Raw genomic sequence first — 23,478 nt, forward strand, 5'->3', positions numbered from 1 at the left:
GGTCAAGATCGAACCTCAGTAACCAGTTTACCACTGTAAATAGATGTTAGCAATAAAACAGAGTTGTACCATTCGCAACCCTGTTGGTTCGTCTGTGTAGCAGAGCACCCAACACATCAACTACCACATTCACCCCGTTAAAAAAGAGTCCAGCGGGGGTGGTGGAAAAACTTACAGGTTTGTGAAAATTTAAAGTTTACAGTTTGGTGAAAATTTACAAATTCAGCCGGTCGGGTGCCTTGATCCTCCGCTGTGAGCGCCTCGGTCCCGGTGGTGATGCAGGCGCCGACTTGGTCGCCTGTGACTCCGGGAGCGTGTTGTCCTCGTCTTCATCCCTGGGTGGAACCAGTGGGAGGATGGATCGTCCTGGGGCGGGGGCTGTAGTGAGGTGCGCTGGGGGGAGGGTGGGTGGCACCGGGGCAATCGGGGCAATCGGAGGAGGGGGTGTCGGGTGGTGGGCCGTGGGTGGGGATCCAGCTGGTGCCAGATCCCTGAGGGAGACTGTGTCCTGGCGGCCGTCGGGGTTCGCCACGTAGGCGTACTGCGGGTTCACATGCTGCAGCTGTACCCTTTCGACCAATGGGTCCGCCTTGTGGATCCGCACATGTTTGCAGAGGAGAATGGGTCCTGGAGCTGCCAGCATGTTGAGAGCGAAACCCCGGAGGTGGAGTTCCTGGGAAGGCAAGGAGACGTTCATGGGGGGTTTCATTAGTTGCAGTGCAGAGTAGTGATCGAATGGAGTGGAGTGCGTCGGGGAGGACCTCCTGCCAGCAGGAGAGCGGGAAATGTTTAGACCGCAGGGCCAGCAGGACGGCCTTCCAGACCGTCCCATTCTCCCTCTCCACCTGCCCGTTTCCCCGGGAGTTGTAGCTGGTCGTCCTGCTCGAGGCAATGCCCTTGCTGAGCGAAACTGACACAGGTCATCACTCATAAAGGAGGATCCCCGGTCGCTGTGGACTAAGCGGGGAAACCGAACAGAGCGAAGATGCTGTTGAGTGCTTTAATGACCGTGGCAGACGTCATATCGGGCCATGGGATGGCGAAGGTGAATCGGGAGTATTCATCGACCACATTCAGGAAGTACGTGTTTCGGTCGGTGGAGGGGAGGGTCCCTTTGAAGTCCACGCTGAGGCATTCAAAGGGGCAGGAGGCCTTCACCAGGTGCGCTCGGTCAGGCCGGTAGAGTGCGGTTTGCACTCCGCGCAGACCTGGCAGCCTCTGGTGGCAGCCCTGAACTCCGCAATGTAGGGCAGGTTGCGGGCTTTTATGAAGTGAAAGGACCGGGTGACCCCTGGGTGACAGAGACCATCGTGTAGGGCCTGGAGTCGGTCCACTTGTGCGCTGGCACATGTACCTCGGGATAGGGCATCGGGGGCTCGTTGAACTTCCCGGGGCGATACAAAATCTCGTAATTATAGGTGGAGAGCTCGATCCTCCACCTTAAGATTTTATCCTTTTTGATCTTGCCCCGCTGCGTATTGTTAAACATGAAGGCAACTGACCATTGGTCAGTGAGGAGAGTGAATCTCCTGCCGGCCAGGTAATGCCTCCAATGCCGCACATCTTCCACGATGGCCTGAGCCTCCTTTTTGACAGAGGAGTGCCGAATTTCGGAGGCACGGAGGGTGCGGGAAAAGAATGCCGTGGGTCTGCCTGCCTATTTGAGGGTGGTGGCAAGAGCTACTCCCGATACATCGCTCTCGACCTGAAAGGGGAGGGTCTCGTCGACCGCGTGCATGGTGGCCTTGGCGATGTCTGCCTTGATGCGGTTAAAGGCCTGGCGGGCCTCAGCCGTCAGGGGGAAAACTGTAGAGTGGATGAGTGGGTGGGCCTTGTCCGCATAGTTAGGGACCCACTGGGCATAATACGAGAAAAGCCCCAGGCATCGTTTCAGCGCCTTGGGGCAGTGGGGGAGGGGGAGTTCCATGAGGGGGCGCATGCGGTCAGGGTTAGGCCCTAGAACTCCATTTTCCACAACATAGTCAAGGATGGCTAAGCGGTTGGTGCGGAACACGCACTTCTCTTTATTGTACATGAGGTTAAGGAGTTTAGCGGTGTGGAGAAATTTGAAGAGGTTAGCATCGTGGTCCTGCTGGTCGTTGCCGCAGATGGTGACATTATCTCGGCACGGGGAGGTGGCCCGCAGTCCGTACCGGTCAACCATTCGGTCCATCTCACGTTGGAAGACCCGTTAGTGATGCCGAAAGGAACACTAAGGAAGTGGTAAAGGTGGTCACCTGCTTCGAACGCAGCGTATTGGCGGTCTGCCTTGCGGATGGGGAGCTGGTGGTAGGCAAATTTCAGGTCCACTGTGGAGAAGACCCGGTACTGTGCAATCTGATTGATCATATCAGATATGCGTGGGAGGGGGTATGCGTCGAGCTGCGTGTACTGATTGATGGTCTGACTGTAGTCAATGACCATCCTGTGTTTCTCCCCAGTCTTTACTACTGCCACTTGGGCTCTCCAGGGCTGTTGCTGGCCTCAATGGTGCCTTCCCGCAGCAGCTGCTGGACCTCCGACCTGATGAAGGTCCTGTCCTGGGCACTGTACCATCTGTTCCTGGTGGCGTCGGGTTTGCAATCCGGGGTGAGGTTTGCAAACAGGGAAGGTGGGTCGACCTTAATGGTCGTGAGGCCGCATACGGTGAGAGGTGGTAAGGGTCCGCCAAATTTTAGAGTTAGACTTTGGAGGTTGCACTGGAAGTCCAGGCCGAGTAACAGGGCAGCGCAAAGGTTGGGGAGGACGTGGAGCCGGAAGTTGCTGAACTCTACGCCCTGGACGGTGAGGTTGGCGATGCAGTATCCCCGGATTTCAACAGAATGTGATCCGGAGGCCAGGGAGCTTCTCTGGGTAACGGGGTGTACCGGGAGGGAGCAGCGCCTTACCGTAGGGGGGTGGAAGAAGCCTTCCGTGCTCCCGGAGTCAAGAAGGCAAGATGTCTTGTGCCCATCGACTTTCACCGCCGTCGTCGCGGTTGCGTGGTTGTGCGGTCGGGACTGGTCGAGCGTGATGGAGCCGAGCTGCGGCTGGTGTTGATAGGCCCCGGGCTGGTCGGCGGCGGTGCCAGATGAAGTGCCCGACGAGCAGGGGTTTGAGGCGCCGTCCAGAATGGTGCCGAAGATGGCGGCGCCCACGGGGCACACATGATGCGTGGCATTAAAGATGGCGGCGCCCACGGGCCGCACGTGGTCTGCTGGGAGGAAGATGGCAGCACCCACGGTCTGCGGGGACAAAATGGCGGCACCCACAGGCCGCACGTGGGGGGTGCAGGAACACTGGGCCTAGATACAGCAGCGATCGACCGGGCCTGGCACACAGCAGCGAAATGTCCCTTCTTCCCGTAGGTCTTGCAGATTGCACTCTGCACCGGCAGCGCTGCCGGGGGTGCTTTGCTTGCCCGCAGGAATAGCATTTGGGCCCGCCCGGGGTTGGCTGGCTGCCGCGTTGCGCAGGCTTGGGGTTGGCTGGGGGCGGCCACTGGTGGTGCCCACGATGTCCATGAGGGCGCCGTGCGGTCAGGGGCATACGACTGTATGTTATGGGAGGCTACCGTTAACAAGTTTGCGAGTTGCCTGGTCGCCGCGAGGTCGAGCGTACCCCTTCTAATAGGCGCTGGCGGATGTACGCTGACCCCATGCCCGTAACAAAAGCGTCCCTGATTAAGAGTTCTGTATGTTCAGCGGCCGAAACTGCCTGGCAGTCGCAGTTCCTCGCCAGGATGTGCAGGGCACGCCAGAAACCGTCTAATGACTCATTGGGGAATTGATGCCTCGTGGACAGGAGGTGCCTGGCGTAGAGTTTGTTGATCGGCCGGATATAGTGTCCTTTCAGAAGCTCCATAGCTTCAGGGTAAATGGGTGCATCCCGGATAAGGGGAAAAACCTCGGAACTCACACGTGAGTACAGGATCTGGAACTTCTGTGCGTCCGAGGATTGTACAGTCGCTGATCCGAGGTAGCTTTCGAAGCAAGCTAGCCAGTGGTCGAAGGCTTACGTGGCATTGGCTGCTTGCGGGTGCAGCTGTAGGCGATCTGGCTTGATGCGTAGTTCCATTGCTGTAATATCTCTGCTTAATAAATTGATGCACTATCAATCACGGCGAGACGAGAGTAGAGAGTAATCGAGGCTTTATTAAGCAGAGATGCGTGGCCGCCTGCAGCTGCTACCAGAAGGGAGCAGCTCGGTGTGCACACTCAATTATACTCTGCCTACTGGGCGGAGCCAGCAGGCAGGGATTTACCCCCGTACCTGTAGTACAGGAGCCTTACCGTATTACCTCTAATAACAATCAGTGGTGACTACCACAAACAGCTACTTATCAATTCAAACAGAGAAGGGAGAAAAGCATTAAGCACCGTGAGCAATAATCGTTACCTTAGTCCCGGGTTCATTGTTGTCTCCGAGAGGAATCAGCTCAAAATCGCTGCTAAATGCAGATAACTGGACCCTGGCTAAGATGGATTCTCACAGCTTTCTGTAAGGTTTTCGGGCAATTCGGCCCTTTTTGGACTGCCCAAGAATAAAACCCAGAGACTGTAAACTGGACACTTTTCAGCCAAGGGAACGTAACCAAATTTCCCAGCAGGCTTGGTCCGCTGAGCTGAGTAGGGGCATAGGTATTTACAAACCCCCCCCCCCCCAGGAGCTACAAGGAAGAAGGAGCCAGACAACTAGATAAGATTAAAATACAGACAAAGGGGCACGGGATTACACAGGGGGCCTGCCTGCAAGCAGGACAATGGTATGGTCATAGCCCCATGCAGATGTAAATGACTTGGCCTCCACCAGAGCAGAATCCAATCAACACCCCATCAACATAGCAAGGTGAGAATAGCAGCGATCTCCGGAGCAGATGGAAGACTTTGAAAATCTTCACAAGGGAGCTTAACCTTGTTATCCCAAAAAGCAGACTGTCTGGGCTCAGTATATTGCGCTGGAAAAGCCCCTTGAAGATAAACGGTAGAAAAAACCAAGTTGGAGGCGGACCTGGGGGAGGTACTCCAATCTTGACAGGAGCCGCCGGCAGGAACTCACTGGGTGGAGGGGGCGGAGTCGGCGCCAAATTCAAATCGGGACAGGTCTGCCTGGCTGGAAGGAGCGGACCTGCGAGGAGAACCCGGAAGTCAACAGGTCTGCCCGGCTCAAAGGGGGCGGGACCAGCGGGAACTTTAAACTTGGACCGATACAACGCAAAGGGGAGGAAAACCCGGAAGTCGACAGGTCTGACCGGCTCAAAGGGGGCGGGACCAGCGGGAACTTTAAACCTTACCAATTCAATGCAAAAGGGGCTGGCCGAACACAGGAAAAAGCCAGGTAAAACGGATATAAAAGGGGCTGTGTTTCGATTGAGGGTCTCTTGGCTTGACCTCTCCACCTTCGACTTGACCTCTCGCAGCCTGTGACCGTAAGTACCCTGCAGCAGCTTGCGAAACTCCCTTGACCTTGATAGTGGTTGAGGCTTTGGGGCAGGGGACTTGATTTGTGTTTTGTGCCATTGCTAAAACTGTGTAACAATAAGATTTTACGTTGTGTCCGTTATAGTACTTCCTGAATAGACTTAGTTTGTGTTAGAGTTTAAGATTTTATTATAATTTCTTCTGTTTGATGATTTTGACCTGTGTTTTGCAATAAACCTCGATTTGCTGATAATTGGAGTCGTTTCAATTCTTCAATCTCTCACCAGCGATCTCTGACCAAGTCATTGTTAAGATATTCCTCACCTTAATTCCGGGGTCGAGAATCTAGGGTCATCTTGAACGATTCGAACCCATTCACTCAGGACAGGCTGCTGGTTAGGTAATAAACAGCAGTGTCCTATTCTCTCTCTTGGGAAAGCTACTCCAGCGAAGTAGAAACCGGGTGGGTGTTGCACCACCGGCAAGAGAGAGAATCACCTGGGCATTGGTGGGGGTCTGGATATCTGTGTGATATAAGCCTCAGGCTTCCGGTTAGGGATAAACGGCAGGCTTGATTCAGTGCTCTCTTCCGTGGAGGTGTCCCAGTGCGGCATCCCCTGGCCTCTGAAGGATCAGTGCCAGCTGGAGAGAGACACACACAGATACTCAAACCCCAGATATCAGCCCAGTAGTGGAGTAGCAGAGATGGAACCCTCTACATTTCATGTTGCCACCATTAATTATTGAACTGAGAAGCCGTCTCAACAACTTTTACAGACTCCACTTGCAGAAAGTCGAGATGACAACTTAATGCAATAGCGCCTCCCAACTGTCAAAATAGCACTATTCTCCAGCAGAGAATGGGGAAGGTACGCGTAGCAGGTAAGAGTTGACATTGACTGAATTAAATGTGACACATGAGACCAACAGCACACAAAAGGATGTTGCAGCAGTAAATGGTGCAGTTGGTGCATTGAGTACAGAGGGATGTGTACATGTGCTGGAGGGCCATGTGTCAGGAGTTTGGGACAGGGTGGATGGAGGGAACTCTTTCAAAGGTTGGCAACATGGGGAGAAGAGGCTGGCAGTTTCTTGCACAGGACCGAGAATAAAGTGGAGGATGCACTAGTATTGAGCACTTTGTGGTGGCACGGTGGCACAGTGGTTAGCAGTGCTGGCTCACAGCGCCAGGGACCCGGGTTTGAGTCCAGCTTTGGGTCACTCTCTGTGTGGAGTTTGCACGTTCTTCCTGTGCCTGCGTGGGTTTCCTCCGGGTGCTCCGGTTTCCTCCCACAGTCCAAAGATGTGCAGGTTGGGTGGATTGGCCATGATAAATTGCCCCTTAGTGTCCAGGAGATGTGTAGGTCAGGTGGGGTTATGGGGATAGGGCAGGGGAGTGGGCCTAGGTAAGGTGCTCTTTCAGAGGGTCGGTGTAGGACTCAGTGGGCCGTTTTGCGATTTCCTCAAATCTGTAGCACAGTCTTCACTTGCCAGAGGCCTGTTTTTCAGGTGAGAAACAGGTGGCCATGTGTTGAAAATCAATCCCTCCCCACTCCACAATGAGAAACTATTGTGAAACAAAGGCATCAGGGCCTTGATCGAATGAAGCAGAATTACTGTTCTTTATTCTCTATTCCTATGCCCCCCCCCCAGTACAGAAAGCTTCCCCGCCTGCTCCAGATTAGGGTGAATCGTAAACGGCACTGCTGTCAGGAAAAGTCATTTCAAAATGAATTATAATATGGAATGTCACCAAACTCCATATGAAGGTCAGGAAAATCTATTATATATTACCTAGGATCTCCGGCACAACAGGCTACTTTGTCCATCTGGTCCATATCAGCATTTATGCTCAAAACAAACCCCCATCCACTCCTGTTCATCGAAGTTGATCGTCACATTCGACTAAGTACTTCTCCCTCCTCTTTATCTATTTTCCCTGCACCTCAATGGCTCCCTGCGGTAGGAACTTCTAAATTCTCATCACTGACTGGTTCAAGAAGATTCTCCTGAAATCCCAATTGCACTTTTTGGTGACTATTATACATTTGTGACCTCAGTTTATATTACACAATCACTGAAACAAAGTCTTGCTTAATGGGTCTACATTTCTAGTCAGCAAGCCACAACCTCAGAATTCAAGTATTTCCTTTATGCCATAGCATGTCAGCTGAGTGTAGGTCGGTGGCTCTGGGGCCACTGAGTCCATGCCGGGGCTTGGGCACAACATTCAAGGCTGATACCCCAGTGTGAAACTGAGGGAACAGTGCACTGTCAGAGGTGACATCATTCCAAGGAGGCATGTAACAGAAGCCCCACCTGTCCTGCTCGGGAAGATCCCATAGTACTATTTCAAAGAAGACCTGGGTGATCCCCGGAAATCTTGGCCAGTGTTTATACTTCAGTCAACATCACAAAAGAATGCATTATCTGGTCATTTGAAGTCTACTTGTGACAATAAGCGATTTTCATTTCATTTCATTACCATGTGGCTGTTTGTGGGACCTTGCTGTGCTCAATTTGGCTGCTGCATTTTCTACATTACAACAGTGACTACACTTCAAAATGTCTTCATTGAGATGTCTGGCGTTTGTCAAAAGTGTGATGCAAACGCAAGTCTTTGTATTTTTCGATTTGGTTTCGGTATCTTCCTACCTTAGCCCCAATTCTCAATCGATCAATGGTATTTTCTGCTTCAGCATATTTGGTGAGGAGACGGCGATAATCCTCCTGTTGGAAGAAGAAAATAAATCAAGTGATTGCGGTTCACAGGTGCTCGGTGATGGCCTCATACGCCGAGGGTGGCAGAGAGTACAGCTCAGCTGGAACTGAACATCGGTGGCTGGTTGACTTTCCACATCTCAGGCAGGTGTACAATGGTTTGGAAAAATATTTGCGGGTGTGCTTTTTGAGATGTTTGCCGGCAAACCAAATAAAATGGCAAGCACCGGTGAAATGGAGTAATAACTTTAGCAAGGGCATCATTAGGACATAACATGATTAACAGTCTCAGTCAACTAAGGCTACCACTCCTCTTGATGGGAGGAGTGAAAAATGTGAGACCCATTCTGGAGACGTTCCACTGTCCACCATTTTAGCACAAGTGTTAAGCATGACTGGGAGTCCCCGTTGCGAGTCCGCCCCGTCACCGCTGCTAGCGAGGACAGAGAATTTGGCGCTCACCCAAATCTCCCATTCACTTCAGCGGGACTGGAGAATCCTGTTGCTGTGAATGGACAGAGAATCCAGACCCTTTTATTTTTGCTCCTTTGTAAAAGTAAACAAATATGTTTCAGTCTTCTCAACACATTAAACGTTTGCTCCCTGATATCACAATCATTTCTGGGTATTCGGTATAAAATATTGACCCAAAGTTACAGTTAATAATTCTCAGTTGGAAAAGTGGCGAATGGAAAGAAATATCTACTCGGTGCAGTTCTGAGGGAGTGCTGCACTGGCGGAGACATCTTCTTTCATTAAACGAGACTCCATCAGTCTTCCCAGTTGGATGCAAAGATTCCATGGCATTTCAAAGAAGAACAGAGACATTCTCTCTGGTGTCCTGGACAATATTTATCCCTCAACAAATAACAAATCATATGCTTACTATCACTGTATTGTTTATAAGCTTTTGCAATGCATGAACTGGCTACCACAATTCCTAAAACGTGACAGTGACAACACTTCTTATGTGCCTCCATGACATTAAAAATCTTTGGGGCAACCTGGGTTGTGAACACAAGTGAAAATCGAGCATCAAAGCCCCGGCTATGTTATTCCCTCATTTTGACCCAATCCTCAATCTTGTTCAATTAGGGGCAGCACGGTAGCACAAGTGGCTAGCACTGTGGCTTCACAGCACCAGGGTCCCAGTTTCGATTCTCCACTGGGTCACTGTCTGTGCGGAGTCTGCACTTTCTCCCCATGTCTGCGTGGGTCTCCTCCGGGTTCCTCCCACAGTCCAAAGACGTGCAGGTTAGGTGGATTGGCCATGATAAATTGCCCTTAGTGACCAAAAAGGTTAGGAGGGGTTATTGGATTACGGGGATAGGGTGGAAGTGAGAGCTTAAGTGGGTCGGTGCAGACTCGATGGGCTGAATGGCCTCCTTCTGCACTTTATGTTCTGTGTTCTATGTCTATGACCCAAGCCAGCTTAGCAAATGGCCTTCAGCATTCTCCGAACATTAATATGTTTGGCTGAAGTTAGCTCCACAACAAAGTTAGCAATGCCACGATTCATTCTAGTTACCTGTAGTTGGTAAACCATTTCTGTTGCTTGCTGCGGCGACTTGAACTCCCCCACCACATTTATCCCGGGGGGTGTTGCAGTGATCAAAGAACATTCATTGCTGCTTTGCAGCACCTGGCGGACGATCTCTGCAGGAGAGTGGAGTAGAAACCGAGAATCATTTCTGTTGCCCCTTGAGAGGGCAGGTTTAGTCCTGGGTCTCTGATAGGCTTGTTCGTCCTTTGGAAATTTAACTCTTGGCTCCACTTTCGAGAAATCAGGGAGTGGGTAATTGAGCCGGCCTCGTCCATACATTGATGTTTCTGAAGTTATCTTTCTTGATAACGGCTTGGATGAATTGCTTCTGGAAGCTCTTACATTAAGAGCTGTCTTTTGGGGAGTCAGTGTTTTTATTTGCCTGTTTGCTTTCGAGTTCTGACCAGTGCTGTTATCATTTAAAACATGCGGTTTGCCAAGGGTATACGGGTATTTTTGTTGATGAGTTAATTTAACTTGTTTATTCGAGGCTGGTCTACTGAGCTCAGATCTGGTGCTTTTATCTTTTTGCCTTTCGTTAGCAGATCCAGAATCCTGATTTCCTTTCGTCAAACCTTTGCCTTTGTTTGAAAACCTACCCACTGACTCTTCAACACTATCAGTACACGATGAGTCTGGAATGGTCTCAGCCACAATATCTGGGCCACTCGCTAGGTCTTCAGCCGAGAGGTGTCTTAGCAAGTCCTGATTAAAATGCAACATTGTGTAATTAAATGAAGGGTCGTCCTGCTTCGCCTTTCTAACCTCACCGGCAGATGCTAATGCCTTGTCATTCTGGGACAATTCCAACACATCTAATTTTTTGGAATAGGTGGCTTCAAAGTCCTCGGAATAACAATCCTGTGCCAATAGATTGGGGTCTTTACCCTGAGTCTTTGAGCAGTTTGTGCTCTCATCAGACTGGTCAGAAAGTTTATCTGCATGGTCCCGTATACTTGGCACTGAAAAATCATCGCCACGATCCAATATACTTTGCGCATTGTTGTGTACTTCATATCTGCACCATGGGTCTCTCAGCAGGCTTGGAATAGCCTCCTCAGTTTGCTCATCATATGGCAAGTCAGAGTACTCCTCGATACTATCCTCCTCCTTGCTGGTACCGACCTCATTTCGAAGTAGAAAGCTCGCCTGCTCCTTCTCGTCTTCAGTCATGTCAAGCTGATGGTCTCGTTCAGGACGCCAGTGAGATTTTGAATCCTGACGGCTGAGAATCCCATCTTCCTCCTGTGGTTCCGAATCATCTAGAAATTGATAAAGGTACACTGTGAGAGCATAGCAAACCATAGAATTGCGGCTGATTTTGACGTTGCATTAGATTGTAAAACACGCACTGTTCAACTTGACTGCCTGTTAAACGTCCCTCAATGGAAGTGAAAATCATGAGTGGTGTTTAACTGGGCAGTTGAACTGACATCAGGCCTTTGACAGCATCAACCAAGCGAAAGTGATCCCTTGTTGTGTTTGCTTGCAACAATCTGTTAAAATATCTAGCACTGTTCCAGCAGCAAATTAGACCACTATATGTGGCATAATTCTAGAATTTATTTGCCAAAATTTGCAATTCGGTTCAAAGCAACCAGGACTTGGTGAGTATCTGGTTCTGTGCCACGGTTAATAATTTTACTAACACAAATAATTTTAATTCCAATAGAATTTGAGCTGAATCTTTAGTCTGCTCTCGCCATGTTTATTTTCCACCCATTACTTCGGGAAGCTTGCTCTGTTATCAGACTCGCAAGAAGATCAGTCATTTGTCTGAGAGCACATTTTATTCCTGGTTTGTGTTGGGAGGGTATTTGTTCCAGAACGGTATATCTTAAGGAAGTCCTCATAGTCTTCAGTGGGTTAATGCAAGTCTTTATTATGCATTGGAGCTATTTGTACATGTATAGTAAAGTGTACAGCCGAGGAACTATCTCCAGGTTTAGGTGTCTTTACACATCTTTGGCTCAACATCACACTGATTCTGACTTCTGGGTCATGTACTCAGTCCCAGTTTCCAGACGCTTATACAACAGCTCTTCCCAAGTTTTTATCCAATGCATATGGAGTTATACAAGTTCATGTCTTATATTATCAGTGTCATGCCTTTACATTGTTGTTACCACATTATTGCAATTGTTACACTATTGCCATCACTGCATTAACATTATTGCAACATTCTCATTGCGCCATTGAAGTAAACGGCAAGGGGGAGTCCAAGGAGTTGCTAAGAAAGATATCTATTCAGCATAACAGCAGTATTTACACAGGGCCCGGTTACACATCTCAGGTCCCTCACTCCTTCCTGTCAGCTGCTATGGCAGTTGACCTATTATACTAATGCTGGTTAACTCATAACCCACTCAACAATAGAGAACAATCATCCCCAGCTGGATGAGTCCCATGCAGGGACAGGGCTATAACACCCATCTGCACCCTTCTGGTCCTTGAATTTTACAGGTTCAGGTTGGAGGCCTTCCACCCTGTTGCAGCAAATATCGGGGAAGGGGGAAACGTGACCTCCCTGACCGAGGCCTTGGCAGACCTCAGAGGCCACGTGACTATCAGGGCAAGGCACGAGAGGTTCCAGAAGGCTGGGGGCCATTAAAGCCCGCAGAACATATCCAGTCTGGAAAAAGAGTTTTAGTCACTGGCTGGTGTTTGGAATTGATAATATGGAAAGATGTGTCATTTGAAACAGGGAAGTCTGGCAATATCTGGTCTGAGAGAAACATGAGAGAATGTAGGGAAAGATCCCACAAAGGGCTAACAGCAGCTGCCAGGGAAGGATTGTAAAATGCAGATATCCTTGGTCAAGCAGGCTTAGCAAACAAGACAAACAGGATTTTGAATGAAGCCAAAGACAATGGCTCACACCTTCATTGAAAGTAACTATCGTAGTAAGGATCTGGAAAAGAATGGATGAGGTTCAGTTTAATTTGGTGATAATTCTAAGTGTGAAAATTTGCTAATACCAGGTTTATCAGTCTACGAGAAACATAATTCAAAGCCAAAATCAATGTCAAAATTATGAGCTGAGGACACAATTGGAAAATAAAACTATAGCAATGACAGGAATTAAAAGTAACACCTCTTGAAACCAAAGCATTTTAAACACCACAAAGGACAGACACAATGTAATCAGATCTATGAGATAAAGTCATGTCAAAATGTATACTTAGTTGGATTAGACTGTTTAGATCAAAGATACTTTTTACAATCAAAGAAAATAAGAGTTACTTTACAATAACGTCATAAAAACGTAATTGTTAGAAAGAGAATATAAACCGAGAGACCAGGGCAGGAACTACCAGAACGACAACCAGAACTCAGAGAGAGGGAGAAGCAGCTAGAGTCAGATTACAGTCCGCTCGGTCATGGGAAAGAGACAGGGCAAAGCAGCCGAGCTAAAATAGCAATACATCTAAGGAAGACTAGAATTTAAAAAGTAGGCAGATTCAGCTCAGGGTCAGCTCAGAGATAGCTCTCACAGCTCTGTACATGGGAAAGATAGGACACAGCAACCGAGCTCATCAGCGAATACATCTAAAGAAGACCAGATTTTAAAAAGAAGATTGATTGTTAAGTTGGGCCTGAAGGTCCCTTCAACCAACCAGAAGGATCCAGAAGCAAGAAGATCGTTTTACTTTTCTGTAAAGACAGTGATTGCATCTGTTAAAAATATATAATAATAAAATAACTTAAAAGTTTTAACCTGAAACAGTGGTTATTAGTCTACTTTACTTACTTAGCAATGCGGGACCCAGGATCGATGCTACTAAGTGGTAAGTAGATGAAATCTTCGGTGAAGGTATGGGTTATACTGGGGGATAACTTGAAAATATAGTTTGACCTGAATAGCACCCACTGAAGCTTGCATCAGAGTCGGGGAGTGAGAATCCCTGATCACCATTTAGAATGTTGGCCGTTTTTGGTATAGGGGGACTTCTAAGAATAGTGGTGAGTTTTCAAAAACATGTTGTAAAGTTCCTTTACACTTTCTGTAAATAGTTTTTGCCTCTAAATAAACTGTCTGTTGCTACTATCCTCTGATGGCCGTCTGGAGTTCTGTTACCACACAACCCTTCCCTATCTTTCGGGTGGCAGGGTGGCGCAGTGGTTAGCACTGCTGTCTCACAGTTCAAGGGACCTAGGTTCAATTCTGACCTGGGGTGACTGTGCGGAGTTTGCACTTTCGCCCCGTTTCTCTGTGGGTTTCCTCCGGGTGCACCGGTTTCCTCCCACAGTCCAAAGGTGTGCAGCTTAGGTGGATTGGCCATGCTAAATTGCCCCTTAGTGTCCAAAAGATTACGTGGGGTCACTGGGTTACAGGGATAGGGTGGAAATGTGGGCTTAAGTGGTGTGCTCTTTCCAAGGACCGCTGCAGACTCGATGGGCTGAATGGCCTTTTTCTGCGGTGTAGGAATTCTATGATTCTATCACATTCACCATTCCTTCAGAAGAGTGGTAGACTGTGTTGTTTGTGGTTCTTCCTGTTGGTTTGTGGTTGGACTGACATCCAAGTGTGCTTTCATTCTTTACTTCCATTCCTTGGTGTTGAACCACACTTGGTTGGTTCGGCTACTGCAGTGCTCGGTGGTTGCTGCTACCCAACTCGCTTATGGGCGGACAGACATTTTATTTGTCTCCTTGGCACTTTCTCTTCTTCGTTCTTCATGTTGGTCATCTCAAAGATTATGGACGTTCGCCTTCAGCAATAGCAGCTTCCTTAGCACCACTTTCACTATTTTAGACAAATTTTTGATTGTCTTCTTCTTTTCCAGTTGCTGTTTGAGCTTATGAGTCTTTTCATTCGTCTCAGCAAACGCTCTGATAAGTATGGTGTCTTTGTCTCAGAGTTACCTGTGGAACTCTTATGTAAATTTGACAACTTCACCTGGGCATTTAGCTCTGTTTACAATGTTTCTTGCCTGGTCACTGACTGTTCTGGGTTCATTCATTGGATCCTCAATGTGTTTCTTAGAATTCTCCTTCTCTGCTTCCGAAGTCTGGATTTGCCCTTTCATGTGACGTAACTTGTCCGTCATGTCCATCGAGCTGAATCGGCGTTCACCAAATTTCTCGGTTAATTCTACATTCCACCAGCTGGTCTGATTCTTCCGCTATTCCTTCTCCTGTTCCAGGCATTTTTCACAACGTTTGCAAGAAATATTCTTGAAGTTCATCAATTTTTTAATTACCGAATTAAGTGGTAATTTAGCGTGGCTAATTCACCTACCCTGCACCTCTTTGGCTTGTGGGGGTTAGACCTACGCAGACACCAGGAGAATGTACAAACTCCACAGACAGTGACCCGACGCCGGGATCAAAGCCGGGTCCTCAGCGCCGTGAGGCAGCAGTGCTAACCACTGTGCCACCCGCTAAATTTATCAACTTTTAATTGAAGATCGAGCTTTGTTCAATTTATTTGTACAAGCTCATAGTTTAAGCATTTCAAGTCCTCTTTCACGTTTTCTACTTCCTGCGAGCAACACTCCAGTGTTCTTATTGTTCCTTAACAAACCCATCATTCGTACCTAAAAGTTGATTCTTGGCACTGATCAGCTTTTCCTTAGCACAGTATAATTCGTCTGTGCGAATCTTCAAGCTCACATCGCATTTCTGCCAGTTGTCTTTGAGACACCTTACATTCTTCTGTTAGAACTTTTGCCTCAGTTTGCCGTTCTTTGTTCTTGATTTTCATTTTGTCGTATGTCTCTTTGGAAATGTAATGTTTTTCAAGATTCCTTTCAAACGCGCAGCTGTTTTCTTCAGCCAGGTGGTCTTTTTCTTGTACCTCATGTACTATTATCTCCTGAAAAAAACCATTCCTGAGCTTTCCCTGCCATCTGTTCTTTCAGGGTGGCATTAAATTCATTTTGTTTCCCTTTGTGATATTCGAGAGGAACAAATTCTTACCTGAGGAGTCTTTATAGTTTGTCAACAGTTTTTTCTTTTCGTAGTGAAGCTCAATTACTTCATCTTAAGTTTGTGTGTAATTTACCAGAGTCTCGTTGAGTTTGTTCTGCTGCTCTGCCATTCTGCAGTTTAAGATGGTCTTTATTCTGCCATGTTGTCCAAGTGTTATGTTGTGTTTTGGAATTTGACACCGAAGGTCAATTTGCTGCTCTTTCAACTGTTTATTTTCTTGTTCACCTTTTGTCTTCTCACTCTGCATTTCAGTGTATAGCTTTGTCACTACTGAATGCTCCAACGTAGCTTTTTCTGAAGTAGCATTCAAAATGTTTTTTTTATTCCTGATGTCTTTCCAGGGGCATATATTGGTTCTTTAAAGGTCTTTCAAGGCCACACTTCTTTTGAGTATCTTTTGTGCCTGCTGTGACACATGGCTCATTGCTGTACTGCTGGTTAAGGTTCCTGAACCCTCGCTACAATTTCTCAACCGCAGAAATTTGTTTGTTCAGATCTCAAACAGTTTGGTTCATTGAAGACTTTCGTTTATTGTGTATTTTAAAAGATATGTACACAGTTTGAATCCTGAGCTGCAAGTCTTCCAGTTCTACTTTGATGTGAACATTTTCCACCTTTTTCTCATTTTCCTTATTCAGGGATTGGTTATTTTGGATTTCATCAGACAGATTTTTGTTAGTCACAGTCAGCTGATCGCTCCCCACTGCCACAGTCTATTGCAGTTTGGGTGATGTCTCAGGTTTCCATAAAATATATATTCCTGGGACTAATGGAAGGTTATTTGCCATTCTAGCACCCTCATGTGGTTTGCTTGGGTGATGTCTTTTGCCCTTTCATAGCACCACTGGAGGTTTCTATTCCTTTTTTAAAACTCTGTGCACCCCTGTGTTTGAAGATTAAAATATTCCTCAAAGGCAATGGGTTTAAGCAATGGGTTTCTTTCAACAGCACCTCTGACAATGAATGAGAAAAAGGGTTCTCAGGACAGGATAAGTTTTAAAAGTATTCAAACCATAAGTTAAAGTTTCAGTACCCGGATATCTCAGTTTGAGCCTGACCAAATCAAACAGCTCAATTATTCACATCTAAAAAAACAATTTCATCAAAGTGTTAAAATGAGAGCAAAAACAGCAACTTTAATTCAAATAGTGCCTTCTATGTAATAAAGTGTCCCAAGGCCGTTCAGAGGAATGTTTTCAAACAAAGGTTTACACTGAGCCACATAAGGAGGCATTAGAGCAGATGACCAAAAGCGAAGTTAAAGATGAATGTTTTTAGAACTATGTTGAAGGAGGAAGGAGAGCTCGAGAAGCAGAGAGGTTCAAGGAACTTCCAGGCAGGGTCACCAATGATGGGGCAATTAAGCTGAAGAGGCCAGATTTCGAGCAGAGCAGATATCTCAAAGATTTGTGGGGCTGGAGGAGAGAAAGTGCTGATTGGTTAGCAGCAAGGCTGATTGGTAGAGGCATTGCCATGGAGAATGCACAAGGTGACTGACAGTTCACTGTCAGGGTTAAACTACAGTAAGAAGTCTTACAACACCAGGTTAAAGTCCAACAGGTTTGTTTCGATGTCACTAGCTTTTGGAGCACTGCTCCTTCCTCAGGTGAATGAAGAGGAATGTTCAAGAAACATATATATAGACAGATTCAAAGATGCCAGATAATGCTTGGAATGTGAGCATTAGCAGGTGATTAAATCTTTACAGATCCAGAGATGGGGTAACCCCAGGTTAAAGAGGTGTGAATTGTGTCAAGCCAGGACAGTTGGTAGGATTTCGCAGGCCAGATGGTGGGGGATGAATGTAATGCGACATGAATCCCAGGTCCCGGTTGAGGCTGCACTCATGTGTGCGGAACTTGATTCAATTCGTGCCCCTGTGCCCTCACTCGAGAAGAGAGCGATCCTGTCTGGACTAACACGACGCCCGGGGTCCTTGTGGCGCCTTTCCCAAATTTGCAGATGTACACCTGCTCTCCTGCAGTGAAGGTGTGCAAAGGCAAACATCGGCCTGTGTCAGCCTCGGCTCTATCCTGGCCCCGGCGGATGTTCCCGCCAATGTTTGTATTCTCCCCTGAATACGAACTCCACCGCGCATGAAGGCGACGGCCCATCAGCAATTCGCCCGGAGTGATTTCCGTCGAGGCCTGCAATGTTGTCCGGTGCCAAAAAAAGAATCACGTCAGACGAGTCTCCCAGAACCCTGAGGTCTGCTTTCTCATTCCACTTCTGAATATCTGGACTGCGCACTCCGCTAACCCATTTGATGCTTGGTGGTACGGGACGGTATGGATGTGTTGTATGCCTTTTGTGGTTCAAGCATCGGAGGTGGTTCAAGCATCGACATGCAGGATCGCGGACCCGGAGCAGTGTTCCAAAACGTACTCGTACGTCCACCGCTGAATCCTCACAGAGGCGATGGTGGGGGGGAGGGGGGGAACTCGCCCGTTCTTCCTTAAAAACGTCCCCAATAGGTGCTTGTGATCGCTGTAGACGTATTGATGGAATTTTGCAACTCCAAACATCATGGCCAAGCCTTCCTTCTCAATTTTTGAGATTTTCTCTGCATCCTCCAATGAGCGAGATGCAAACATATGGGATGCTCCAACCCATCGGCCATCTGGTGGGGGAGGACAGCCCCAACCCCGTAGCAGGAATCATCTCATGTCAACAAGTGGCTTGGTTGGGTCAAAGTGAGTTAGTTGATGGGAGGATGATAGCTGCTTCCTCACCAACACAAAAGCATCTCCTGGGCCTGGGACCATTCCCAACATTGGCCTTTCTTCAGCAGACGGTGGAGGGGGTCAAGACCATGGCGATGTTTGGCTAAACTTGCCACAGTTATTTACTTGGCCCAAAAACAAGCGTAGCTCCATCGGTCCGATTGGTACCAGGGCCTGACGGATGACTTGTACTTTTTCCTCCATGGGGGGGCAACCCATGGTGAGCCATATGATAACCCATGTGGTTGCATTGCCCCCCCCCCGTCTTCGAAATGCCGGACAACCTCGGCCAGGTTGTCCAAATGCTCCCTGTCAGACGGTCCTGTGATCAGGACATCGTTAAGGTATATCGCCATTCTCGTGGGTCCACGCAGGATGTTTTCCATCAACCACTGGAAGATAGCGCAAGCAGAAGAAACCCCGAAAGGTAACCTGCAGTGTGTGTTGATCATCACAAACCGCCTGGAATCTGGGGCCAAAGGCAGTCGGAGGTACGCATGGCTCATGACCTATTTGAAAAATGTCCAACCACCGCTGAACTTGGCGCATAGATCATCAATACTAGGGCTGGGATAACGATCCAGATGAGAGATGCTGTTGACCATCATCTTGTAGTCCCTCCATAGAGGTGGACGGTGGCATCAGGCTTCACCACTGGCACGACTGGTGTCATCCAGTTAGAGAATTGGACAGGGCATATTATCTTCAAACCTTCGAGAGGGTCCAACTCTGCATCCACTTTCAACCGTAATGCATAAGGGCATGCCGGGCACGGCAATATCGCGAATGGACATTCGGGTCAACGCTGATGCGGGCCACAGCTCCTCTGATGGTGCCTAACCCCTTCTGAAACACGGTCGGGAACATGCCAATGTAACGAACTGTTTTAAAAAAAAGAGGCCACAAAAACGATTCCTCGGTTTCTGACTGTAAGGGATCTACATTTGTCTTCACCAATATTTTTATCTTCAGGTATCTATAGAGACCTTTACAGTCAGTTATATTCCCTGCAAGCTTACTCTCATACTCTATTTTCCCCTTCTTAATCAATCCCTTGGGCCTTCTTTGCTGAATTCTAAACTTCTCCCGTGGGCAACACGGTAGCATTGTGGATAGCACAATTGCTTCACAGCTCCAGGGTCCCAGGTTTGATTCCCGGCTTGGGTCACTGTCTGCACATTCTCCCCGTGTGTGCATGGGTTTCCTCCGCGTGCTCCGGTTTCCTACCACAGTCCAAAGATGTGCGGGTTAGGTGGATTGGCCATGCTAAATTGCCCACAGTGTCCACAATCGCCCTTAGTTGGGGTGGGGTTGCTGGGTTCTGGGGATGGGGTGGAGGTGTGGACATTGGGTAGGGTGCTCTTTCCAAGAGCCGGTGCGGACTCGATGGGCCGAATGGCCTCCTTCTGCACTGTAAATTCTATGATTCTATGTCCAGAACCCCCTCAGGACCATGTGGGTACATTCGACAAACTCGTTGCCAGTCCAATCTGAGATGGGCAGCAGTCACATACTCGGGCCGCTGCCATTTACGACCACCAATGGAATGTTTGACATCTGCTGCCTGTATTCTACTGAGACCATGGAAGTACCCGCGATTGCCAGCGGTTCACCAGTGTATGTCGCATTGGTGACCAGGAGGGTCAGCATCTGGAGACCAAACCATGAATACCGCTGCACCTGTGGATGGAATGCTCATTCACCTGCAACAAAAATTGAATGGGGGAGATGAAGGCACATAATGCAGCCTGCGACAGGATTTGTCGTCCATGTCGTGGGCCTGTTCCCTGGGGTGAGGGTCGCGCTGATGGGGTGGAGGGCTCTCAGAGTCGGTTGCACTCCTGTGTCCTATGACCAGCAGCCGCCGGACAAAATCTCTGGGTCTTCGTGGTTGGGGAGGGTGCTCTGAGGCATTCTGGGCCTCGGTGGCCTGTGTCCCTGTGGAGGGTATCCCACTGCCGGGGCTCTGCTTCCAGGGCGGAACCGGGGTGGCACACAGTTTGGTGGCCGAGGCTCAGGTCTGCCGTTCCTGGGCGCTCCTGGACCCCTTGCTGCACGCTGTCACGGGAGGTGCCAATTTCCATGGTGAGCTGTGAAGTTAGGTCAGTCACAGCCAGCAGTTTTCTTTGTGTGTCGGCATCGCGGATTCCACATATGAATTGGTCTCACAATGACTGGTTGAGTGTGGCAACAAATTCGTAGGTTCCAGCTAATTTGCTGCGGTGGGGCAGGAAGTTGCTGGTTGATTCTGACTGTGTCTGAATCGTCGGACGATTAACAGCGGTTTCGGGTCAAAAAGCCCTTTCATTAAGGCCACCAATGTGGCGAATGACTATGTATCCAGCTTATGCGAGTGGGTGTGGTTCTATATGAGGCAGGCCGTGTGTAATACCACAGTCTGCCGTTCGTCCCTGACAATCCTGTCGGTACAAAAAAAAATTTGCATGTGCTCGACATACTGTCTCTAGTCATCGATCCCTGCTTGAAATTGTTCGAGATTCCCGATCTGCGGCATTTCAGAGGATGGATGAGAGGCTTGTCTAGGCCTGGACAAAGTGTCTCCGGCGTGTGGTATCTGGTGTCGACGGAAGCTACACTTTATTCTCGTCACCAGTGTAGAATCCGCTACAACTGCACGCATTGACCAAGCAGGTAGAAAGCAAAGGTGAAGTTAATTTACGATATAGAAGATTTTCACTCCCCGAAGGCTCTCCCCTCCCGCCATGCACCCAGATCGGGATTTTATACTTGTGATCTAATCTCTACTAAGGGAAGCCCCACCCCCTCGTTGCCGGGGAAGCTCTTAGTCGGTGGAGGTCACGGGGAATCTGATTATCCTAATGCAGTGACCTCCACGAGGATTAGAACAATGATGGTTCTTCTCGTGGTGTGTGCTGAGTTAGCTGCAGTTAGGGTTTTACCGTTAGTTTCGGCTTCTTACTGAGGAGGAGAAAAGTTAAAAAAAAGACAACCAAGTTAACTTTCCTGTTTGCTATCAAATTACACCATAAATGAGAATGAGTTGTAATCACTATATCAATATTTACATTGCCATTGGTGGAAAATAGGCATCATCTATGCAGGCCCGAAACATGGAGCTCCTTAAAAATGTAACAACGGTGTAATACTTAATTGTGCAAAGTGCGAGCATTTGTCCGGGAATAGTGAGAGGGGTGATAGAACATATGGTCTCGCTCTATACGGATGATTTACTCCTTTATATAACAGACTCGTTGGGGGGGAAATCGCAGGAATTATGGGATTACTGGAGGAATTTGGCCGGTTCTCAGGTTACAAACTGAATATGGGCAAGAGCGAGGTTTTTGCGGTCATGGCAAGGGAGAAATGACAGAGGGAGATGCCATTCAAAGTGGTGTGAGGGAGTTTTAGGTACCTGTGGAGTCAAGTGGCAAGGGACTGGTCAGCTTCATAAACTAAATTTGGACAGGACGATTGAGCAAATGAAAGGGGGCTTCTATAGATGGGACGTGCTACCGCTGTCATTGACGGGGAGGGTGCAGGCTGTGAAGTCCTCCCGAGATTGCTGTTTGTGTTTCAGTGTCTCTCAACCTTCATCCCCAAGGCATTTTTGAGGAAAATGAACGCGGCGATCTCGGGTTTTATATGGGCCGGGAAAGCCCCGAGAGTGAAGAAGGGAGGCTTGGCCCTTCCAAATTTTATTAAGTATTACTGGGCGCCCAATATTTCGATGATTAGGAAATGGGTAGTGGGGGAGGGGTCGGTGTGGGAACGAGTGGAGGCAGCATCGTGCAATGGTACGAGTTTGGAGACTTTGTTAACGGCACCTCTGCCTTTCTTGCCGGCTCATTACTTCACAAGCCCAGTGGAAGTGGCAGACCTGAGAGTGTGGGGGCAATAGAAGCTGTACATGAGACTGGAGGGGGCGTCGGTATGGTCACTGATCTGTGATAATCACAGGTTTGCTCCGGGGGTCTGGACGGAGTCTTTAGGAGGTGGCAGCGAGCAGGGATTGAGAGATATGGGGATATCTTCCCTGAGGAGGGTTTCCCTAGCCTGGAGGAGCTATAGGAGGAGTTTAAGTTACCGGGTGGGATTGGATTCCAGTGCCTGCAGGTACGGGATTTTGTCCGGAGGCAAGTTCCTCTAAGGGGACAACAGGATAAGGTGATGTCTAAAACAGGGGTTGGGGAGGGGAGGGTCTCGGAAATATATAAGGTGATGGAGTGGGAAGGGGTCCCAATCGGGGAGGTGCAGAGGAAGTGGGAGGAAGAGTTGGCAGTCGGGCTATGGGCGAAGGCCCTGAGGAGAGTCAATGCATCCTCGCCGTGTGCCAGGCTCAGCTTGATCCAGTTCAAGGTGGTCCACAGGGCTCACATGACTGTGGCCCGGATGAGGAGGTTTTTGGAGAAGGTGGAGGACAGATGTGGGCGGTGCGGGAGAAGTCCGGCGAATCATGTACATATGTTTTGCGCTTGTCCGAAGCTGGGAGGGTTTTGGCAAGGATTCTCAGAAGTCACGTCAGAGGTCCTGGAAGGGAGGGTGACTCCGAGCACAGAGGTGACAATATTTGGAGTGCCGGATGATCTGGGAGCCCAGGGGGGTAGAGAGGCCGACGTTTTGGCCTTTGCCTCCCTAGTGGCCCAGAGATGGATTTGACTGGGATGGAGGGACTCGGAGCCTCCAAAGTCGGGTGTGTGGGTCAGTGACATGGCAGGGTTTCTTAGGCTAGGGAAGATTAGGTTTGTCTTAAGAGGTTCAATATAGGGGTTCACTCGGAGGTGGAAGACGTTCATCGACTTCTTTAAGGAAAACTGACCATCAGCAGGAGGGGGGTGGGGGTAAGAGGGATGAAGAATAAGGACAGGGACTCTAATATATGGGTAGCTAGGAGTTAGGGCGGGGGGAAGTTGGGTATGTTATTATGGGGTTTTTGCATATGCTGGACCGCTCTGTTGTTTAGAATGTTAAAATGTTGAAATTATAAATGCCTCAATAAAATATTTTCTAAAAAAAAAAAATTGTGCAAAGTGACTTGGCTTCGTTCAGAAGTCCAAATCTCTGGAGGTCATCAAATCTCAAATCTGGTCGCAGCCAAATGCTTCCAGAAGAAACAAACTTGCCGGATGTCACCAGAATACTCAGTAAATATTACTATGTCGCATTTACACAGGACATG

The 23,478-nt window shown here is 48.5% G+C and overlaps 1 protein-coding gene across 7 annotated transcripts in view; it reads right to left on the reverse strand.

Annotated features, from left to right (window-relative positions):
* The window catches only part of akna (AT-hook transcription factor), a 271,963-nt gene that overhangs the window by 139,499 nt on the left and 108,986 nt on the right, over positions 1-23,478 (reverse strand). For all 7 annotated transcript variants that reach the window (XM_072488305.1, XM_072488310.1, XM_072488309.1 and 4 more), the window contains 2 exons: positions 9,649-10,925; positions 8,055-8,129 (listed from right to left, as the gene is read on the reverse strand). In XM_072488305.1, coding sequence (XP_072344406.1) covers positions 8,055-8,129; positions 9,649-10,925 — 1,352 coding nt within the window. The remainder of the gene's footprint in view (positions 1-8,054; positions 8,130-9,648; positions 10,926-23,478) is intronic.

This window comes from Scyliorhinus torazame, chromosome 22 (genome assembly GCF_047496885.1).
Source record: "Scyliorhinus torazame isolate Kashiwa2021f chromosome 22, sScyTor2.1, whole genome shotgun sequence".
NCBI lineage: Eukaryota > Metazoa > Chordata > Chondrichthyes > Carcharhiniformes > Scyliorhinidae > Scyliorhinus > Scyliorhinus torazame.